This window comes from Bos javanicus, chromosome 24 (genome assembly GCF_032452875.1).
Source record: "Bos javanicus breed banteng chromosome 24, ARS-OSU_banteng_1.0, whole genome shotgun sequence".
Lineage (NCBI taxonomy): Eukaryota > Metazoa > Chordata > Mammalia > Artiodactyla > Bovidae > Bos > Bos javanicus.
This window is the reverse complement of record NC_083891.1, coordinates 33,265,878-33,286,655: the sequence shown is the minus strand read 5'-3', so window position 1 is coordinate 33,286,655 and position 20,778 is coordinate 33,265,878. Positions and strand designations below refer to the sequence as shown.

At 46.0% G+C, this 20,778-nt stretch overlaps 1 protein-coding gene across 2 annotated transcripts in view; it reads right to left on the bottom strand.

Moving 5' to 3' along the window:
- TMEM241 (transmembrane protein 241) overlaps nucleotides 1–20,778 on the bottom strand; it is a 124,763-nt gene that overhangs the window by 42,367 nt on the left and 61,618 nt on the right. For both annotated transcript variants that reach the window (XM_061399762.1, XM_061399763.1), the window contains exons 9-14: nucleotides 19,654–19,702; nucleotides 18,867–18,912; nucleotides 15,727–15,762; nucleotides 12,191–12,225; nucleotides 5,671–5,740; nucleotides 483–576 (exon numbers count right to left, since the gene is read on the bottom strand). In XM_061399762.1, the coding sequence (XP_061255746.1) occupies nucleotides 483–576; nucleotides 5,671–5,740; nucleotides 12,191–12,225; nucleotides 15,727–15,762; nucleotides 18,867–18,912; nucleotides 19,654–19,702 (330 nt within the window). The remainder of the gene's footprint in view (nucleotides 1–482; nucleotides 577–5,670; nucleotides 5,741–12,190; nucleotides 12,226–15,726; nucleotides 15,763–18,866; nucleotides 18,913–19,653; nucleotides 19,703–20,778) is intronic.

The window sequence follows — 20,778 nt, the reverse complement described above, 5'->3', positions numbered from 1 at the left end:
TGTAATGACATATATGGGAAAATAATCTAACAGTGAGTGGATATATGTATAACTAACTCACTTTGCTGTACAGCAAAAACTAACACAATATTGTAAATCAACCATGCATGTGCCTACTAAGTTGCGTCAGCCTTGTCTGACTCTTTGTAACCCCATGAACTGCAGCCTGCCAGGCCCCTCTGTCCATGGGATTCTCCAGGCAAGAATACTGGAGTGAGCTGCTATGTCCTCCTCCGGGGGATCTTCCCGACCCAGGGATCAAACTTGTGTCTATTGGAAGGATTCTTTACCATCTGAGCCACCAGGGAAGCCTAAAATAGGCAGAAGCCCTCGGAAATTGTTACCCAAACAAGTGAAGGATCAGATGCAGGGTCAATAACTAGAGACGAGTCCCTGAAGACCAACCTGCAGCACATGGGCTCTGAGAACACTGGACACAAGAGCTCCTGAGATGGGTTCTCCACCCTCTCCCTCCCTCTTACCTTAGCAAAGAAAATCCAGGCTGCGCACTGCCCTGGAGCCATAAGGCTTTTTAGCTTCATGGTGCTGAACATGAGAAAGAATCCTAAAAATCCGCTGCAAGGAGAAAATAGACTTTTTTAAGTGAGATGTCTTCCTGTGAAAGTGAAAGTAAAGTCGCTCAGTAATGTCCAACTCTTTGTGACCCCATGGACTGTAGCCTACCAAGCTCCCTGTCCGTGGGATTTTCCAGGCAATAGTACTGGAGTGGATCGCCATTTCCTTCTCCAGGGGATCTTCCTGACCCAAGGATCAAATCCAGGTCTCCTGCATTGTAGACAGACGCTTTACCATCTGAGCCACCAGGGAAGTCCTGTAGCCAGTAGCTATTTTCTGTGACATTTTTTATTTACCTTACAAACATTAGTCAATTTTTAGTTATGACAACACCTCTATCTCATCTCTGTTTTCCAGTGATCTCTGGATAAAAACATCAAAAGTTAAAAAAAAACCATTAACTCTACTATGCCAAGGAGCTATGATGAGATCATTTCCCTGGAGGTGGGGAGGGGGTATAGAAATCTGGGAGATCTCTGGGTAAATCATAAAAGAAAAAAAAATCTGGAGGACAGTATCTCCTGCTCCCTCTTATAATACTTCTAGAGTTTGGTGTTTGCCAAGACAGAGCTTCAGCTTTTTTTTTTTCCAAGCAAAACAAACTGTTAGGAAAAGACTTCCAAGGAAACGTTCATCATATGAAGTCAGAGGGTGTGGACTGGCCCCTGGGTTCAAGGTAAGAACTGAGGGACTCTGCTCAGTGGTAAGTGGCAGCCTAGATGGGAGGGGTGTTTGGGGGAGAATGGATAAAAGTATGGCTGAGTCCCTTTGCTGTCCATCTGAAACAATTAGAGTATTGTTAGTCAGCTATACTCCAATGTAAAATAAGACGTTTAAACAAAAAAGAATCTAAAGGGGTTATTGTTGTTCAGTTGCTAAGTCGGACTGCAGCACCCCAGGCCACCCAAATCTCTTGGAGTTTGCTCACACTCATGTCCATTGAGTCAGTGATGCCATCCAACCATCTCATCCTCTGTCGTCCCCTTCTCCTCCCACCTTCAATCCTTCCCAGCATCAGGGTCTTTTCCAATGAGTTGGCTATTCGCATCAGGTGGCCAAAGTATTACAACTTCCCCTTCAGCACTGGTCCTTCCAAATGAATATACAGGGTTGATTTCCTTTAGGATCGACTGGTTTGATCTCCCTGCTGTTCAAGGGGAAGGCTGCATAATAGAAGTCCCCCAAAACAAGGGGATCTACACAGAACAGACGCATTGGGAATAAAGCCTGAAAGAGCCCTCACTTCCCAAGGGGACCTGAGACTGGCCTTCCAGGGGTTTGACCTCTATGTACCTCCTCCTTTGTCCTTTCAGGGGTGTGGGGTGCCATCCTGCCATCTGACCTCTATTATGGGCGCTGGGGTGTGGCTCCCACCCAGCTCATGAGCCCTGAGAGGGAGGGGTCCCATCTTGGGCGTCTCTGTATTTCCCGAACAGACTCAAACAAGGTGCCTTGGTCTCAGCAGGCATTACGTAAGTGTCTTGACAGGTGTACTTAGAAGCGGGTTGAACTGATTAAACACACCTAAGGCCAGATTTCACAGAAATGCGCGCCTTCACTTCATTAGATTTGATGAGCTCACATTCTTGGGGCAGAACCAGAGATGGGGATTAGGTTTCCTCTGTGTACAATCCAGCCCATTTGGCCTAACAGCCTGCAAAGTTTGCACAGGTCTGTCTCTGCAGGCGCGGGAGCCGGGAGCCCAGCCCGCTCTGGATTAAGGCATTGAGTCACCCCACAGGAGCCCCTGTGGGGAAGCAGGAGGCTGGGAATCCAGTGACCTGCAATTCTGTTCCTGGCTGTGCTCACCGACCCTTGTAACCTTGACCAAATCCCCATTTTCTTCCCCTTTTTTTCTTGCCCCAGGTTCGGTGCTATGTTCTCAAAGCAGGAATAAGGATAGTCATTTCATCCCACCTGAAGGGAATCAGATCTTCAAAAGAGAAAGGCTCCCCAGCCCCGAGTCTCATTTTACTAACAAGCAAACTAAGGCAGAGACACAATTAAGGTCCAGGTTTCCTGGCTCTTCCAAAGCTCTCCGTGGCCCTTCAGACCTGTGGAAATGTGCTCTCAGCTGGAGAGACAGAGTGAGGTGCTCCGGGTCCCCGTGACTGTGAGGCTGGCAGGGGTCAGTGAGGTGGCTGGCCCTCCAGGGTTCCTCTTGGTGGCATCCATGCCCCGCAGCCCCAACATCACAGGTGCCTGGCTCTCCCCGCCATACCTCAGTCCACTTGGGGCCCCTCCTGTCCTCTCCCGAGGGCATGGTTCCATGTCGACCCTTCCCCTCAGCACAGACTCTGCGAGGACTCAGCTACTCCTGGTCTGTGACCAACATGCTCCTGAAAGTACCCATGAGTCCTTCCCATCACCTGACTTCCATGTCGGTTAATAATTTCTAAATGATTCATGGGTCCTGCCCTCATCCAGCTCTTCTACTTCCAGCTTGCCTACCCCTCGATGTGGAGGCAGGTCTTAAAAAGCACTGGGCGGACCCCAGGAGTGAGGGAGCCTGGGGCTCCCTGTTAATGGGGCCTCTGACCCCTCAGGCCTCCATGACCCCTCCTGAGCTCCCCCAGGACCTCTGAAGGTGACCGCTTGTAGTCTGAGATACAGTTATAGAGGAGCCATGAGGTGATGTGGGGAAAATTGAGACGTTCTTTTCTTTTTTTAATTTTACTTTTTTTTTTTTTTTTACTTTTTGGCTGTGCTGGGTCTTTGCTGTTGCACACAGGCTTTCTCTAGTTGCAGCGAGTGGCGGCAGTGGGGGGGCTACTCTCTACTTGCAGAGCATGGGCTATAGGGCACATAGGCTTAGTTGCCTCACGGCACGTGGAATCTTCCCAGACCAGGGATTTGCACCTGTGTCCCCTGCGTTGGCAGGTGGAGTCTTAATCACTGGACCAACAGGGAGTCCCGACACATTCTTAAAAGAGGGTAAGCTCTGTGTGTGCCGAAGTGAGATGTAGACTGTAACGGAGAGTTAAACTAACTCAAATAAAGATTTCCAAATCTTTTAAATGAAAAAACCTGATTTTTCATGTTGGGTTATGAGACAGATTAAAAGGGACAGAAATGGAGGCAGAAGATCACCCCACAAAGCCATCACCCATGGGCCGTGAACTCTGTTGCTCTGATCAAATTAACCAAACCTGATGCCCTCCCTCCACACCCTGGTCACCCAATACAGCCGAATAACCAGGCTCAAAGGGAAGCAAGCCCACGGACACTCACACCACAGATCCAAGCTAACAGGCAAGTGACAAGGCCTGACCAAAGAGACGGGAGCTGAGAAGATGAATTCTGTCAGTGCTTTCCTGAAACGTCTCTGAGGATGATTTTTTTTTTAAATCATTCTAAGGCTCAAATGCAGAAGAGTGTTAGCACTTAGTCATGTCTGACTCTTTTGCAACCCCATGGACTGTAGCCCACCAGGCACCTCTGTCCATGGGATTCTCCAGTCAAGAATACTGGAGTGGGTAGCCATTCCTTTTTCCAGGGGATCTTCCCCACCCAGGGATTGAACCTGGGTCTCCTGAAACTCCTGCATTGCAGGTAGATTCTTTACCATCTGAGCCACCAGGGAAGTCCCAAATGCAGGAGCATACTCTATAATATTGAGTTTGTGTGTGTGCTAACACACCCCCATCAGAAACAGCACCTAGCCTGCATATCAGCTTTTTGACTCTGTGAAGAATCACTGCTTCACGAAGCACAATCTCTTTTGTGTGGGAACAAGTGGTCTGGCTTTCATGCGGCAATTGCTCTTGGTCTGTTGATATTCTATTTACAGATAATAATACTGCCCACCATTGCTGGGCTGGGCAAGATGCTTAGAACTTTATGTACCTTATTTAATACACACAATCATCCTGTATTGGTATGATCTTTTCATTTCACAGATGAGAAGACTAAACTAAGGTTTGAGAGAACTAGGATAACTCGCCCAAAGACACAAAGGAGCAAACAGCTAGGCTGGAATTCAACCCAAGTGCAGTTTTTCAAATATATCAGAATCCATGTTTTTGAGACTTCCCTGGTGGTCCAGAGCCTGACTCTGCACTCCCAATGCAGGCAGCCTGGCTTTGACCCCTGGTCAGGGAACTAGATCCCACATGCTGCAACTAAGACCTGGTGCTGCCAAATAAATACATAAGAATGTTTTAAAAAATAATGATAAAAAAAAAAATAAAGAATCCATCCTTCGGGATTATCCACAGAAGCCTTTCCCTTTCTCAGCACAAGAAAGTCAAGTGAAGTGGGGCTCCTGCAGGAAAGAGGGTGGGTAGGATGGGATGAACTTCTGTTTATCAGTGATGCTCAGACATTCAGTCATGTCCAACTCCTTGCAACCCCATGGCCTGCAGCCGGCCCCATTCTTCAGTCCATGGGATTCTCTAGGCCAGAATACTGGAGTGGGTTGCCATGCCCTCCTCCAGGGGATCTTCTCGATCCAGGGATGAACCCATGTCTCCTGCATTTCCTGCACTGGCAGGTGAATTCTTTATCAGTAGCACCATAAATGCATCCATCTAATTGGTCCACATCTCTGATCCTTCCCAAAGCCAAATATCAGGGATCACCTTGTGCTCTAGACAGCTCCTAGCTGTTGGTGTCAAAATCTGTCTCTCAGAGTCTTAGGGTTCAGTCAAGGTTTTTTGGAGTTCGCCCCTTGGAAACAAGAGAGAAGTCAAGGCAGAAGCTGACAGGGTGTGAATCTGCACCCGAATCTTGCCTTGAACTGAATCAGTTTCATCATTTTTACATACTGAAGTTCTGTTTAAGAACTGCTTGTGGGAGAGAAAAAAAGTGGGAGAGTTCTCTCACTCCTGCAATTCTGAAAACCGCTACTCTGGCCAAGAAAATTATTCAGGACAGGGGACCTCGCAGGTCCCAGGCCAGCTCTGAGCATCCAAGAATGTCCTTTAACAACCCTCTGATGGCTGAGGGGGGAACCTTCCTCATTGGCACTGGGCACCATTTTCTTTTGCTGCACATTCAGACAATGGGCAGTGAGCCTGGGCTTCACAAAGACACAGGTGGTAGTACAGAAACATACAAATCCACAGTGTGAGGGGCTTTATGAGCTGGGATTACCTGGCACAGCAGCTGCCGTGGAATCTGTAGAAATACAGGAACGGAAAGTCCAGGACGCTGAAGAGATCACCTGGTGGAAACAGCAAGAGATGACACACACAGTCCGAAAGCCCCCTGTCCCCTGCCCTCAGCTGCCCAGAAATGCACTGTATCAGTGAATTCACTCTAGCACTCGAGGGTCTCTGTCATCAGCACTGTCTTAATATATTAATAATAGTATGATATGTTGTGCTAAGTCGCTTTAGTAGTATCTGACTCTTTGCAACCCCATGGACTGTAGCCCACCAGGCTCCTCTGTCCATGGGATTCGGTCAAGAATACTGGAGTGGGTTGCCATGCCCTCCCCCAAGGGATCCTCCCAACCCAGGCATCGAACCTGAGTCTCTTGTTGTCTCCTGCACTGGCAGGCAGGTTCTTTACCACTAGAGCTACCTGGGAAGACCAAGTATGATGACAGTTATGACCCATTTAGTGAGAGCCTGCCCTGAGCAGGACTCTGTGCTAAAAGCTTTCCGTACATTGTTTTTTTCAATCCTTGTAACAATCTGTGAGGCTTTCTTATCCCCATTTCAACTGGAGCTCAGAGAAGTGAAGTGTCTGAGATTGCACAACTTTTGAACTCTGGAGCCAGAACATGGACCCTGGTCACTCCAAACCCTAAGATCTTTGCTCTTCACCAGGCAGCCACCTCTGCCTCAGCCAGACTATAGGACAAAAAGAATCTTTTTTTTTTTTAAGATTTTTCTATTATTTTTTTTCTTATATCTAAAAAAGGATCATGAGTGTATGCCTCTGACATCTTTTCTCATTTTTGTGTTTTAATTACCAAAGAGAGCAGGGGCCAACGGCCATGCATACTCATTTTAGTTTAAGGTCCAAAGGGTACATTTATTTCTAGTGAAGTAAGTTCATTCTTTTAGTTCCACTTGGTGCAAGAGGAAAATCACACATATTGGCTGCTTCCCTCTCTGGAATTTGAACTTCGTCACAAACAAGAAGTCAGGAGATTAAAAAAGCAGAAAGCCTTCCAAAAATGTCCAGAGAAAAGGAATTAAGCATTTCCACGGCAGATAGCCTAATCCTTCCAAATCTCGGATTTCTGAGATTCTGGAGGCGCCAGGTCTTCAAGACCCCCAGGCTTGAGTCTGTCTCTCAGTTCTGGATGGTCTGGAGCCAGAAAGGCTAATTTTCCTGAGTATTCACAGCATGGCAGTGGCAGTGGAACATTCTTCATCACTTTTTCTTTTTTTAATTTTTTAATTAGAGGATAATTGCTTTACAATTGCTGTATTGGTTTCTGCCATACACTAACATGAATCAGCCATAGGAATACACATGTCCCCTCCCTCCTGAACCACCTCCTATCTCCCACCCCATCCCACCTCTCTGGGTTGTCACAGAGCACCAGATTTGAGATCCCAGTGAATTTCCACTGGCTGGTACTAATGAACCTATTTGCAGGACAGCAACGGAGAGGCAGACACATAGAACAGACTTGTGGACAACGGGCGGGCGAAAGAGAGGGTGGGATGAATCGCGAGAGTAGCACTGAGACATATACATTACCGTATGTAAAATCAGATCACTAAGCTTATTAACCAAGAGTTTCAGAACAAGAGATACAGTGCATGCTACACTTCCTCAGCCTTAGATGATCTCAAATGGTCCCTTTGCTGTTCATTTGAAACTATCATAAGATTGTTGATTGGCTATACCCCAATACAAAATGGTTTTGGTGTTAAAAAAAAAATTACATTTTTAAAAAATGATCTCAAATGATTCCACCATCAATTGGGAAAGAAAGGTGTGAATTCCATTTCTCCGGAGGGTTGCTTTTTTTCTACCGTAACTATCATGATTTTGTTTGGTTTGGTTGGTGCATATGTACCTGTGTTTAAAGTGAGAGGGTCTCCAAGGATCTGGTTTTCTTACGGCCCAGCAAAAGGCTAAGAATTTTGTTTCGCTTTATATTTGGCCCCACTGAACACCTCTGTCATCTACTCGAGACTTATTTGGGTGGAGGCACTTTGTAACCAACATCAGGCCCAGACGTGTAAAGCGCCATGAAGAGCTCCACTGCTTCTGAAGGCCCTTTCCTTCCAGAAGAGACAGCCAGGGTAGCCTTGAGCATCCGGATCCTAGCAGGTGGCCCCAACCCCCTGCCAGGAGGGTGGAAGGATGTTCTCCGAGGCTTTGTTCTGTCTCTTTAGCGGCTGTTGGTTCTTGGCTTTTTCCCAACCTCCCTTTCAGAGTGAGGGAGACTGCAGTGCAGTCAGTGTGATCAGGAGGACTAGGCAGAAAGGAATACATTAAACGCAAACCTCATATTTCCCTGGGTGCTACCACCTCACTCAGGGGAGGTGAACTGGGCTCCTGGTGCCCAGAACAGGGAGGTGGGGCAAGAGGAGATATTGACAGCCCAGCCCAAGCTGTGGAGGAATCTGCAGGGCAGTGGAGTGGTCATGAGTAGATAGGAAGGGAGGAAGATAAAGCAAAAAAATCACCATCCTAAGGAATTGACAAGTTACATAATAATCCTCACCCAAATCCTAAAAAATTGATCATATAAATTATTGAGAGCAAAAGAGAGCATAGCTGGCTCTTCTCGTTGAGCCACTTCTAAAACCTCCACACATTTGTCATGTAGTTGATCCCATGAAGGTTTCTTCTGGAACCATCCTGTTCTTGACGATTCTATGATTCTACGATTCTATGATTATTCATCACTTGTATCCACTGTGTTAGGGCCATCTCTGACAAATAACAAGTGCTAGTCAACCAAGAGTATCTGGGAGACCTCAACACCTCCTGCTTTCCCTACAGAGAACGTTCCAAACACTTTCCACTTGGCTCTGCTGGTATTTAATCTCAAGTTTTGTGTTAGTCGCTCAGTTATGTCCAACTCTTTGTGACCCCATGGACTGTAGCCCACCAGGCTCCGCTATCCACGGGATTCTTCAAAAAAGAATACTGGAGTGGGTTGCCATTTCCTTCTCCAGGGATCTCCCCGATCCAGGGATGAAATCTGGGCATCCTGCATTGCAGGCAGATTCTTTATGGTCTGAGCCACCAGGGAAGCCCAATCAATCTCAAATCGACCCCTAATGCTTCCCCTCTGACTTTAGCTGGCCTCTTTTTTCACTTTAACAGAGAGGGTGCACACCAGCTTCTCAACTGTGCTACAAAGTTAGCCCTGAAGATCTTGCCGTATGTGGCTGGCTGGACCCAACCACATAACAACTAAACCCAGGAGCCTAAAAAACGTGTGCTGCTGCTGCTAAGTCACTTCAGTCGTGTCCGACTCTGTGCGACCCCAGAGACGGCAGCCCACTAGGCTTCCCCGTCCCTGGGATTCTCCAGGCATGAACACTGGAGTGGGTTGCCATTTCCTTCTCCAATGCATGAAAGTGAAAAGTGAAAGTGAAGTCTCTCAGTCGTGTCCAACTCCTAGCGACCCCATGGACTGCAGCCTACCAGGCTCCTCCGTCCATAGGATTTTCCAGCCAAGAGTACTGGAGTGGGGTGCCATTGCCTTCTCCAAAAAAGGTGTAAGGATGCTCAAAAGACAACACTCCTTCACCGCTAGTGTAGAACACCCACTTTAAGCACAAAGTAAGTGGTCCAAGCATTGTAAACTTGTCTTGTGGCATCAACACACAGCTTACACACCAAGGTCTGAGTTAAGCCTTCATCCTCATCCTCCATGGTTAAAATTCTGCTGACTCTCTGAGGGAATGAATCCCATCTCTCTGAAGATAATGGAGCATGAAATTGCTATAGTGAAAAGTGTGGCAATGATCTTATTACATCCAAGAACAATTGATATTTGAACAGCAGGAAAATTTCCTCTCACCACATTTTAGTCCTCAGAATCAGTGGGAAAGCAGAAGGTCAGTTCCAAGATGTAGTGAGTACTGTTGGCTTTATCTCAGTACTAGCAATAGACACCAGGTGACAAGGTCATTTCCGGTCAGATTCCTGCAAGTCCTCCTGCCCTTCTGTTTCTATGAAATGTTCTCTCTTGAAAATGCCACCGCAGAGGGACCTCACACAAAGAGGAAATGCAAACTTTCAAACAGAGGAAGGATTTCTTTTCCCTACTCTTATCTAAAATAGTCCCAGGGGAAGCAAGGTTCCAAGATTCTTGGAGCTTCTGCATGAACTGTGACTTTGAAAGGTTAGGAGATGTAGACCCCACTCACCAAGAAGCAAACCAAATGCCTGAAGGGGGAGAAGCATCAGGGTCTGCACCCAGGACACGGAGAACTGTCTACCTGGTCCCTACCTACCGCCCTGTCCCAGTGTGTCCCAAAGGTGTGTGTCAAAGCCGCACCATCTGCATCACAGGAAAGCTTATCCTTCCAGCTACTCAGGACTGAGTGAGGAGGGCAGCTCAGTCAAAAGCACTACTGAGAGGCCATCACCCACCTGGCAGAGCAGCTAACATAAGACAGACAACACCAAAGGCTGGTGAAGACACGGAGTAACCGGAAGTCTCATGCATTATTGTGCATGCTGCCATGCTAAGACACTTCAGTCATGTCTGACTCTTTGCAACCCTATGGATTGTAGCCTGCTAGGCTCCTCTGTCCTGGGGATTCTCCAATCGAGAATACTGGAGAGGGTTTCCATGCCCTCCTCCAGGGGATCTTCCCACCCCAGGGATCGAACTTGCATCCTTTATGTCTCCTGCATTGGCAGGCGGGTTCTTTACCACTGGCTGCTGGGTGGGAGGTAAAATGGTACAAATGCTTTAGAAAATTGGCACTTTATTTCAAGGGTAAACATATGACTACTCTACAGAAATTCTACTCCTAGGTATTTATCCAAGAGGGCTGAAAATGTAAGTCTACAAAAAGTCTTTTATGAGAATGTTGATGGCAACTTTATTCATACTAATCTGGAACAATTCATGTGCACATCATCAGGTGAATGGATAAACAAAAGGTTCATACACTGGTACACTCGTCAACAATAAAGGGAACAGACTAGTGAGACATACAACAACCTGGATGAACCTCAACACTCTGCTGAACACAAGAGCCAGACACAAAAGAATCCTTCCTATGTGTTTCGATTTGTATGAGACTCTAAAATAGACAGAACTTATGTATGGTAACAGAAACCAGATCAATAGGGGCTTCTGGTGGTTGGTAAGAAGGGAGTGACTAGGAAAGGACATGAGGAGACTTTCTGGAGTGACAGATGTTTTTTATGTCTTGATAGAGGCGTGAGTTACATGGGTGTGTACCTTTGTCAAAATTGATCAAGCTGTACATTTACGAATATGCATTTCCTTTGCGTAAATCATATTTCAGTTTTAAAATGTTTTGAAAGTACTACCAAATAATGAAGACACAAGTGAAAAAAAGAAGAGGTAAGACAAAACCAAAAAGGATAAAGCCCTGTTTTAAAATGTCAGAAATTAACAGAAGGTATTCCCTGGCAGTCCAATGGTTAGGACTCAGCTTCCACTGCAAGGAGCACAGGTTCAATCCCTGGTTGGGGAACTAAGATCCCACAAGTGGTGCAAAACGGCCAAAAGAAAAAAAGAAGGAAATTAACAGAGCTTTAAAAAAAAAAAAGAAAAAGACTGCACCCGTGGGTCCTGACTCTTACTGTGTCTTAATTGGTGCAGATATAAGGAGTCTTGAAAGCATTCTGGCTGACCCACACCCACTCTATGAGGTGGACATTTCACTTGGAAAGTGTAATAAGCAAGCAGGAAAGAATGAAGTGTCCCTCTGTCGTAAAAATGGGCTAGACTACCCGTGGGGCTGGGTCCTATGAGAAAGCTAACACACTGGCAGGAATCGGAGCTGCTCAATCAGGGCAGTCCTCGGACACTTCTGGAGGAGAGGGAGTTTCTTCCCGTTTCACTTGCTTACATTTTGTAATTAACCTTATGGTCCTATGAGAACACATCACCAAGACCCATCAGAGGGTTTAGGTCAAGTGACCAGGCTTTATAAAACTGGGAAAAACTGATCTCCAAGGGATCTCCTAGATTCTGAGCTTCTATAATCTCGCACACCAAATTCCTACCTTAATATCTACCTGCCTTAATTATCTACTCTAACAAACCTGTGTGCTTTTTGAAGCAGTGGGCTGCTGTTTGAGCTGCACAAAGCTGTGCATTACACAACTTCGCTCGAAACAACTGCACTGTTTATATAGACCACAGTTTTATTTGTTACCATTTCACATAAAAGTAGGAGGAAATGGCAATCCACTCCAGTATTCCTGCCTGAAGAATCTCATGGACAGAGGAGCCTGGTGGGGGATACAGTCCATGGGTCGCAAAGCGTTGGACACCACTGAGAGACTGAGCGCACGCCCATATGCACATGGACAGTGAATTCCATGATGGAACATTAAGAGCAGTTTCAAGTATGTGGGCCATTCCTGACACCCTGGAAGGCAGCCACTTTCTCTTACAAAATTTCCCTCGGAGATTTAAGCAGGATCAGAGCACTGGGTCAGTGGGCAATGTAAGACAAACAAATAAACGAAATCTTACCTGTGGGGTGAGCTGCTAAAGCCAGGAGCACCACACTGAAAAAGAAACAGCAGACTAGTGAAGAAAGCTTCGCCAGCACTGAGAAAACAACACCCATTCTACTTGGAAATAGTAAGATTTGCCTAAAAGCAAATTATCTGCACTGAATGTTCTCATTCTGACGAAATCTAACTCATCAGGAAGAGTGTGAGAATGTCCTGAAATGTCTCAAGTTTTGGTAAAAGGGCTGGATCTCTTGTGATGATTCTGAGGGTCCACACTCTTCTCTGAGCATCAGCCATACCATGAATGATCACCATAGCCCGCTAATCTACAGAGTGTCCTTGTCAGCGAAACAAAGCAGACTCTAAATTACAAAGAGGCTGCAGCCTAAAAGCTAGCTGTTGAATGTGAGCTAAATTTACTTGTGAGCTAAATCACAAAATTAACTACAGAAGGAGTGGTAGATTTCCAAGAAACTAATCCACAGCATGACCCATGCCATCCACCCTGTGCCTGAAAACTTCCTGGACCAATCTGTAGTTGATGCTATAAGGGACGATGCAGGTCATACCTGTTTGGCTCTCTCCCATCTTCCTCTCTGGAAACCTGTCCCATCTCCCAGTGCCTGTCTACAAGCACCTTTGTGTGGCCCTAAGCCCACCTTCTATACCCTCTTCTGTCAAAACTCATGCTACCAGGCAGCTGGTTTAGTTGGAGGTAGGAATAAAACCTTGTATTCAAGTAGAACCAAGAATGTTTGTTTGTTTGTTTGTTTTAATGTTGGATGGCCTCACCCTGCAGACACATCTGAAGAGCCCAGTATCCCGGCTAGAATCTCTAAGGGAATAGTCTGGGCATCCATGGTTTTAATTTGTCATGGCTCCTGGAAGCTATAAAGTGCCAGGGCTGAGAACCACTACCTCAGACCGCAGTTGGTGACACTACAGGGAAGTAGAAGAGGCCAGTTTTACAAGGAAACCAGTGTGAGTTCAGCACTGCCCTGCCCTGCTCTTGAGTTACCTCCCAGCACCATTTCTGATTTTCTGACAGCTCCCAAAGGAGCAGCATCACAGAAAGAGGCGAGAAGAGAGGCGGGTCAGGACAAAGGCCATGGAGAATAGCCACATTCTGGCCATTCAGAAGTTGTAGGTTTATAAGATAAGTGTTTACATGCAGCTGTAAAAAACATACACACCACAAACAAGACTGGAGCTTTTCTATCCTTTACACAGGCTGTCTGCTTGCTATCTCTTCTTTCTCCAGAAAGCACATACCCTCTACATACCCCATTATTCTAGCTCACTGGATCCCCTTCCACTTATAACTTCAGCAGCAGAAGTTATTGCTCTTATGGTAGGATGTGAAGGATCCCGTTTCCATCCCAAAATATCTCCCAGGGCCTGACATGGCATCCCAAATGCCATCATCAGGATCACCCCAAACGGTGACTCTAAAAGACAAGACTAGGGGGTAAAAATAAATCATTAAATAAAAGAGTTGGTTCTCTAGTCCACATCTGAAAATTTGTAAATGTAATGTCATGCCTTCCTAATTCCTACACTGTGATGGCCTTGAGATCAAGAACCATATTTTATTTATCTTTGGATCTCAAGTATTTAGCAGGGCCAGATACATAGCAGGTTCTCTCTGTGTTTTCAAACCAGCAGAGAGATCAATCCAGCAGGCAGAGGTCCAGACAGATCTGACTAACTGCAGATCTTTGGGTTTGGATGCTCAGGGCCTGTGGCAAATCGAATCTCAGCCCTGGTTTACCTTCTTCACTTGTACTGAAAAGAAGACTTAGAAACAGAATCAGCAGTCTGAGGCAGGAAGCCTTGAGCATCAGGTTCCCCGGCAGTGAAACCCTCACACAGGGGGAGAGGCAGAAGAACTAGCAGGTGGGGGTGGTCACAGTGGCTTGATTTTCCATCCCCTGAACCCTCTGCTGCTGCTCGACTTGGCTATAAGTTCTGGTCGGGGGGCGGGGGAAGAACTGTTTAAAGTGGTACAATGTCATGGAAACATTTCAAACACCAAGAGTCTTTCTGCATTTTCAGAAACATCTCTTGAAAAGGCAGCTGGTGGGTTTGTAGGTGGAGAATACAGCTCATGTCGAACATTTTAAGCTGAGTAACTTCCTCCAGAAATCCATGAGGCCAAAACTGATAGGGGCTTCCCTCATAGTTCAGCTGGTAAAGAATCTGCCTGCAATGCAGGAGACCCGGGTTCAATTCCTGGGTCGGGAAGATCCTCTGGAGAAGGAAATAGCAACCCACTCCAGCATTCTTGCCTGGAGAATCCCATGGATGGAGGAGCATAGTGGATTACAGTCCACGGGATTGCAAGAATAGGACACAACTTAGCGACTAAACCACCAAATGCTGAAAGGCACCTCTGTGAACTCAGTCCTCTGGACAGAATGCTGTTGCATTAGGCAAACTTGAGCTTCAGACAGCAAACCTCGTTGTTTCTTAGTTAGGTCCCGCAGGGTGCCCTGGGGACTCCCAGGATTCAAGAATGCTCCCAGGCCATTCTATTGAGTGGCTAAGCCTTATTCTATGCCTGTTTTGGGTCAAGGGTACAAAAGAATCCACATATTCAATGCATGCATGTGTGCTAAGTCGCTTTAGTCATGTCCAACTCTTTGTGACCCTATGGACTGTAGCCGCCAGGCTCCTCTGTCCATGGGATTCTGCAGGCAAGAATACTGGAGTGGGTAGCCATGCCCTTCTCCAGGGAATCTTCCCAACCCAGGGATTGAGCCCTGGTCTCCTACAGCTCCTGCAGTGCAGGCAGATTCTTTACCACTGAGCTACCGAGAAAGCCCATATATTCAATATTACACTTGATTTATGACATTTAAATGTAATCTATTCAATACTATTCAATGCCACACTTAAATGTCATAAACCAAGCCTCAAACTTCATCTTACCTTAACAAAAACACCTTCAAAACAACCTGGAACTCCAAATTAAAGCAGAATTCTCAGAGTCCCTGGAGCTTCATGTCAGAAGGTGGCGTTGTGGGGAAGGTCCAGCCTCTGGCTCCCGACCCCCAAAGCACCCTCTTCTCTCCCCAAACCAGGCTCCATCCTGCACCCAAAGGACCTCATACATGTGTGTTGTGTGTGGACATCTCAGCCTGCGAGTCCATCCTCCACCCACAACCTTCCCGCTAAAATCCTTTCCTTGGACATCCACTGGGTCTAGGAATGAGTTAAGAAGATAGACTTTGGAATCCATTTCGTAGGAAATCTCAGGGCCCAGTCTAGAAGAAAAGGTGTGGGTTCTTACCAGCCTTACAGACTTCAAAAGCCCTAGGGAGAGGCATAGCCCTCTGAAGTTTGAGGCTGGTTGGAAGCCCTGCTTGTCTGGCCTGAGGGCAGGATTACTGTTTCGTTTCCTCAACTCTGATCGTCTCACCAATTATTTAGGTTGCCTTCCTGGCAGGCACATTGGCTCAGATCTCCCCAATCAAGATATTATTGAAAATAAAAACCCATTAGCTCTAGAAGAATATAAATTATTTTTTGAAATTTTAAATTATATTTTACCTGAATAGATAGTTTAAGTACTGCTGGTCAATGTCACTAAGGAATAAGAAAAAAAAAAGATAAAAGATGAAATAATAGATATGTTTTATATATACAGAATAATAAATTTCCTCTATTAATAAATTATACCTATGTACAAGTTACATTTATGTATATGTATACCTATGTACAAGAAACAATACAAAGAGTACTTCATTTCCTGGCTCATTTTTGAAAACCATTTCCTAAGTTAGTACCATCACATGCAATTTCACTTTGGTTGATTATTTCCTTTGGGTACATCTGCAGTTTTAAAAGCTGTGTTGGGACTTCTGTGGTGGTCCAGTGGTTGAGACTCCACCCTTCCAATGCAGGGGGCGAGGGTTTGATCCCTTGTTGGGGAACTAAGATCCCACAGGCCACCAGGCTTGGCCAAAAAATAAAAAATAAAAAGAGTGTCAGCTCTCTCAGGCCATTGGACTGACTTCTAAGGCTACCATATTTGACAAGTAAAAATACAGCACATGCAAATAAATCTGAACTTCGGGTAAAGAATAATACTTTAGTAAAAATGTGTTCCAAATATTACATGAAACATACTTCAACTAAAAAAATTATTTGCTGAAATTCAAATTTAACTGGGTATCCTGTATATTATCTTAACAACTCTACCAACTTCTTGCTGCAAAAACACTTTATTCAAAGAAAATATGGTGCCCTAGGACCCATCACACACCCTCAGAGTATATACCACCTCCTCCCAGGAGTCAGTCCCTTCAGATCTTTCTCTGTAGGCCTCAGTTCAGTTCAGTTCAGTTCAGTCACTCAGTCGTGTCCGACTCTTTGCGACCCCATGAATCACAGCACGCCAGGCCTCCCTGTCCATCACCAACTCCCGGAGTTCACTCAGACTCACGTCCATCGAGTTGGTGATGCCATCCAGCCATCTCATCCTCTGTCCTCCCCTTTTCCTCCTGTCCCCAATCCCTCCCAGCATCAGAGTCTTTTCCAATGAGTCAACTCTTCGCATGAAGCAGCCAAAGTACTGGAGTTTCAGCTTTAGCATCATTCCTTCCAAAGAAATCCCAGGACTGATCTCCTTCAGAATGGACTGGTTGGATCTCCTTGCAGTCCAAGGGACTCCCAAGAGTCTTCTCTAACACCACAGTTCAAAAGCATCAATTCTTCGGCGCTCAGCTTTCTTCACAGTCCAACTCTCACATCCATATACAACTACTGGAAAAACCATAGCCTTGACTAGATGGACCTTTGTTGGCAAAGTAATGTCTCTGCTTTTCAATATGCTGTCTAGGTTGGTCATAACTTTCCTTCCAAGGAGTAAGTGTCTTTTAATTTCATGGCTGCAATCATCATCTACAGTGATTTTGGAACCCCCAAAAGTAAAGTCTGACACTGTTTCCACTGTTTCCCCATCTATTTCCCATGAAGTGATGGGACCGGATGCCATGATCTTCTTTTTCTGAATGTTGAGCTTTAAGCCAACTTTTTCACTCTCCTCTTTCACTTTCATCAAGAGGCTTTTTAGTTCCTCTTCACTTTCTGCCATAAGGGTGGTGTCATCTGCATATCTGAGGTTATTGATATTTCTCCCAGCAATCTTGAGTCCAGCTTGTGCTTCTTCCAGCCCAGCGTTTCTCATGATGTACTCTGTATGTAAGTTAAATAAGCAGGGTGACAATATACAGCCTTGACATATTCCTATTCCTATTTGGAACCAGTCTGTTGTTCCATGTCCAGTTCCAACTATTGCTTCCTGACCTGCATACAGGTTTCTCAAGAGGCAGGTCAGGTGGTCTGGTATTTCCATCTCTTGAAGAATTTTCCACAGTTTATTGTGATCCACACAGTCAAAGGCTTTGGCATAGTCAATAAAGCAGAAATAGATGTTTTTCTGGAACTCTCTTGCTTTTTCCATGATCAAATGGATGTTGGCAATTTGATCTCTGGTTCCTCTGCCTTTTCTAAAACCAGGTTGAACATCTGGAAGTTCACGGTTCACGTATTGCTGAAGCCCGGCTTGGAGAATTTTGAGCATTACTTTACTAGCGTGTGAGATGAGCGCAATTGTGCAGTAGTTTGAGCATTCTTTGGCATTGCCTTTCTTTGGGATTGGAATGAAAACTGACCTTACCCGGCCCCAAAACCCAGCTGATCACTAGGGGGCTTTGACCTGGCAGCTCCAGTCTGACCGAGGCCTGAATTCTCATCTTTTTCATTTATATTCAGCAATTGTGCCACTGACTGCCTTCAACAAACGCTTCATTTTACCTCAGAACAGAGCTAGTGATGGGAGGGACTTCTGGGTCTAGTTTGGAAGGGGCTGGAGAAGCAAGAAAAAGACTTGTGCTTCTGAGCTACAAGAAGTGAACTGGGGCCCAAGGAGGCCAGGCACATAATTTTTGACAAAATGTCATCTAAACAGCTGCCCTGAGGGAAGAGGAGAGACTTCCAGGCTCTTCGCATATGGCTGGCGGCTGGCACATTTCAGCTCCTGGTGGACCCAAACTGCTGCCCTCCCCCTATCCTGGACTTTCATTGTCTCTCTGATGGAAGAAGCTCACAACCCCATGGGTCTCCCCCTTTCCTTTAGTGAAACATTAACTTACCAGACTTCAAAAGTTCCCTGGCATCAGAGTGAGTAAGAATTCGCCTGCCAATGCAGTGGACATGGGTTCAATCCCTAGTCTCAGAAGACTCTACATGCCATGGAGCAACTAAGCCCTTGAGCCACAACTACTGAGCCCGAGTGCTGCAACTACTGAAGCCCGTGTGCTTAGAGCCTGTGGGCCTCAACACGAGGAGCCAGGGCAATGAGAAGCCCGTGTGCTGCAACTAGAGAAAGCTGGTGAGTAGTAACCAAGACCCATTGCAAACAAAAAAATTTTAATTAATTAATTATAAAATATATGTGTGTAAGTCACTCAGTCACGTCCGATTCTGCAACCCTATGGACTGTAGCCCACCAGACTGCTCTGTCCATGGGATTCTCCAGGCAAGAATACTAGCCATTCCCTTCTCCAGGGGATCTTCCCAATCCAGGGATCGAACCCTGGTCTCCTGCATTGCAGGCAGATTCTTTACCATTTGAGCCACCAGGGAAGCTCCATAAAATATATACATGTATTTTTTTTAAAGTTTACCTTAACTTGTTGAGTTTCTGGGATTTCTGTAGTATCTTATAAGCCCCTGGAGAGGAAGCAACAGGAGTCACTCGCACAGGGAATTCTTCAGGGGGCATGAATCCTCAGGGAAAAGGGCCTCTCCTCCCTGCAAGGGTTACCCGCAGCCCACAGAGGGTGACCAACAGCACTCTGGAGGACTTCAAGGATGTGCATCTGGTAATCCCCCAGATGATGCAGTTCACAGAGAAAGGGCTGGGCCAGTGAGGCTCATGGTCCACAGAAGGACACAGTTAACGGGAGGCCTGGGTTTCCTCTGATGGTGCCATGAGAAACATCACTGGATTTCTGAACTGTGTGTCACAAAGTCAGGGCACTGTTTTCCCTCTAAGAGAGGAAACATTGGTTTGAAATAAAGTAGATGGTCCTTTTATTTCACCCACTTTTTTTTTAAGTGTACTGCTGAAAGAGAGTTTTTATGGACACAAACTTCTGGATATGGAATTCTCCCCACCATTTTTTAGAGAAGGAGCTAGCACTGCACAAGTGGATCTGAGGAAATGGACCCTAGGCCCTGGTGAGTTAGTAACATTTGTCATGAGAAAGAGGAGACTCTATGGGAACTGGAACCATTTCGGGAAAACTCCAAAATAGGAAAATCAAACCAGAAAAAAAATGCCCATTTAATTTTAACCTTGACATCTTGGATTTAATCTTCCTATTGTCTGGGATCACTAAAAAGTGGATACATGATGAGGTCTAAATAATAAGTCTCAATTGTTTAAGTAAGAATTCTTAAAAAACTTACCTACACAGAGTAAGTGAATTACAGCCCAGAAATATCCATCTGGATCAAACTGTAACACAGGGTTTAAAAAAAAAAAAAAAAAGGATGTAAGTACAGACAAACAGAATCCAGAGTGGCGATTTTAAATGCCAATGCACAGCACCAGGCATGGTGCCAGACAGGACTCTGGGACCTTGGGCCAGACCCTCCTTACTCCTCACCCAGCTGCCTAAGCGATGTCTTCCTAACAGGGCTCTCTGCCTCCAGCATCTCTTTCCCCACCCCCAACACTCCCCAGCACTGCATCTTTAAAAGGCAGATCCAAGGGGCTTCCCTGGTGACTCAGTGTTAAAGAATCTGGCTGCTACTGCAGGAGACACGGGTTCAATACCTGGTCTGGGAAGATCCCACATGCCACAGAGCAACTAAGCCCCTAGGCCACAACTATTGAGCCTGCGCTCTAGAGCTCAAAAGCTGCAACTACTGAGAAGATGTGTCAAAACTCCTGAAACCCCCAAGCACCCTAAGCCGTGCTCAACAACAGAAGCCACCGTAATGAGAAGCCCACGCACCACAAATACAGAGTAGCCCCTGCTCTCCACAACTAGGGAAAGCCCAGGCAGCAACAAAAACCCAGCACAGCCAAACATAAATAAATAAAGGAATCATTGTTTTTTTTTTTTTTTTTAAAGGCAGATCAGATGGTGTCACCTATTGCTTAAAATCATCCAACAGTCCCCCAGTGGCTTCAGGATAAAATCCAAACACAAGGCACCCAAGAACCCCCATGACAAGCCCCTGTCAACCCAAGCAGTCCCATCCACTGCCCATCCCCTCTCCAGAGAAAGAGAGCTTGGACTTCCCTAGCCAACTTGGCCAAGGGGCACTCCCTCCTCTTCTTCCCTTCCTTACTTTTTCCATTTATCTCACCTGATACATTCCTTTCAGCTTATGATCTGCCTCTGTCTCCACCCTCCATGAGATGGTCAAGTCCAAGAAAGCAGGAATCAGCCCAGGGGCACACACATGGTGGATGTGCCATGAAGCTGAGTCACAGGGCACGCTCAGGACACCTCCACGATTCCGGCCTCCCCTGCCTTCTTCTCCTGGTTCACTCCTCCTCACCCTTCAAGATTTAGGTCCAGA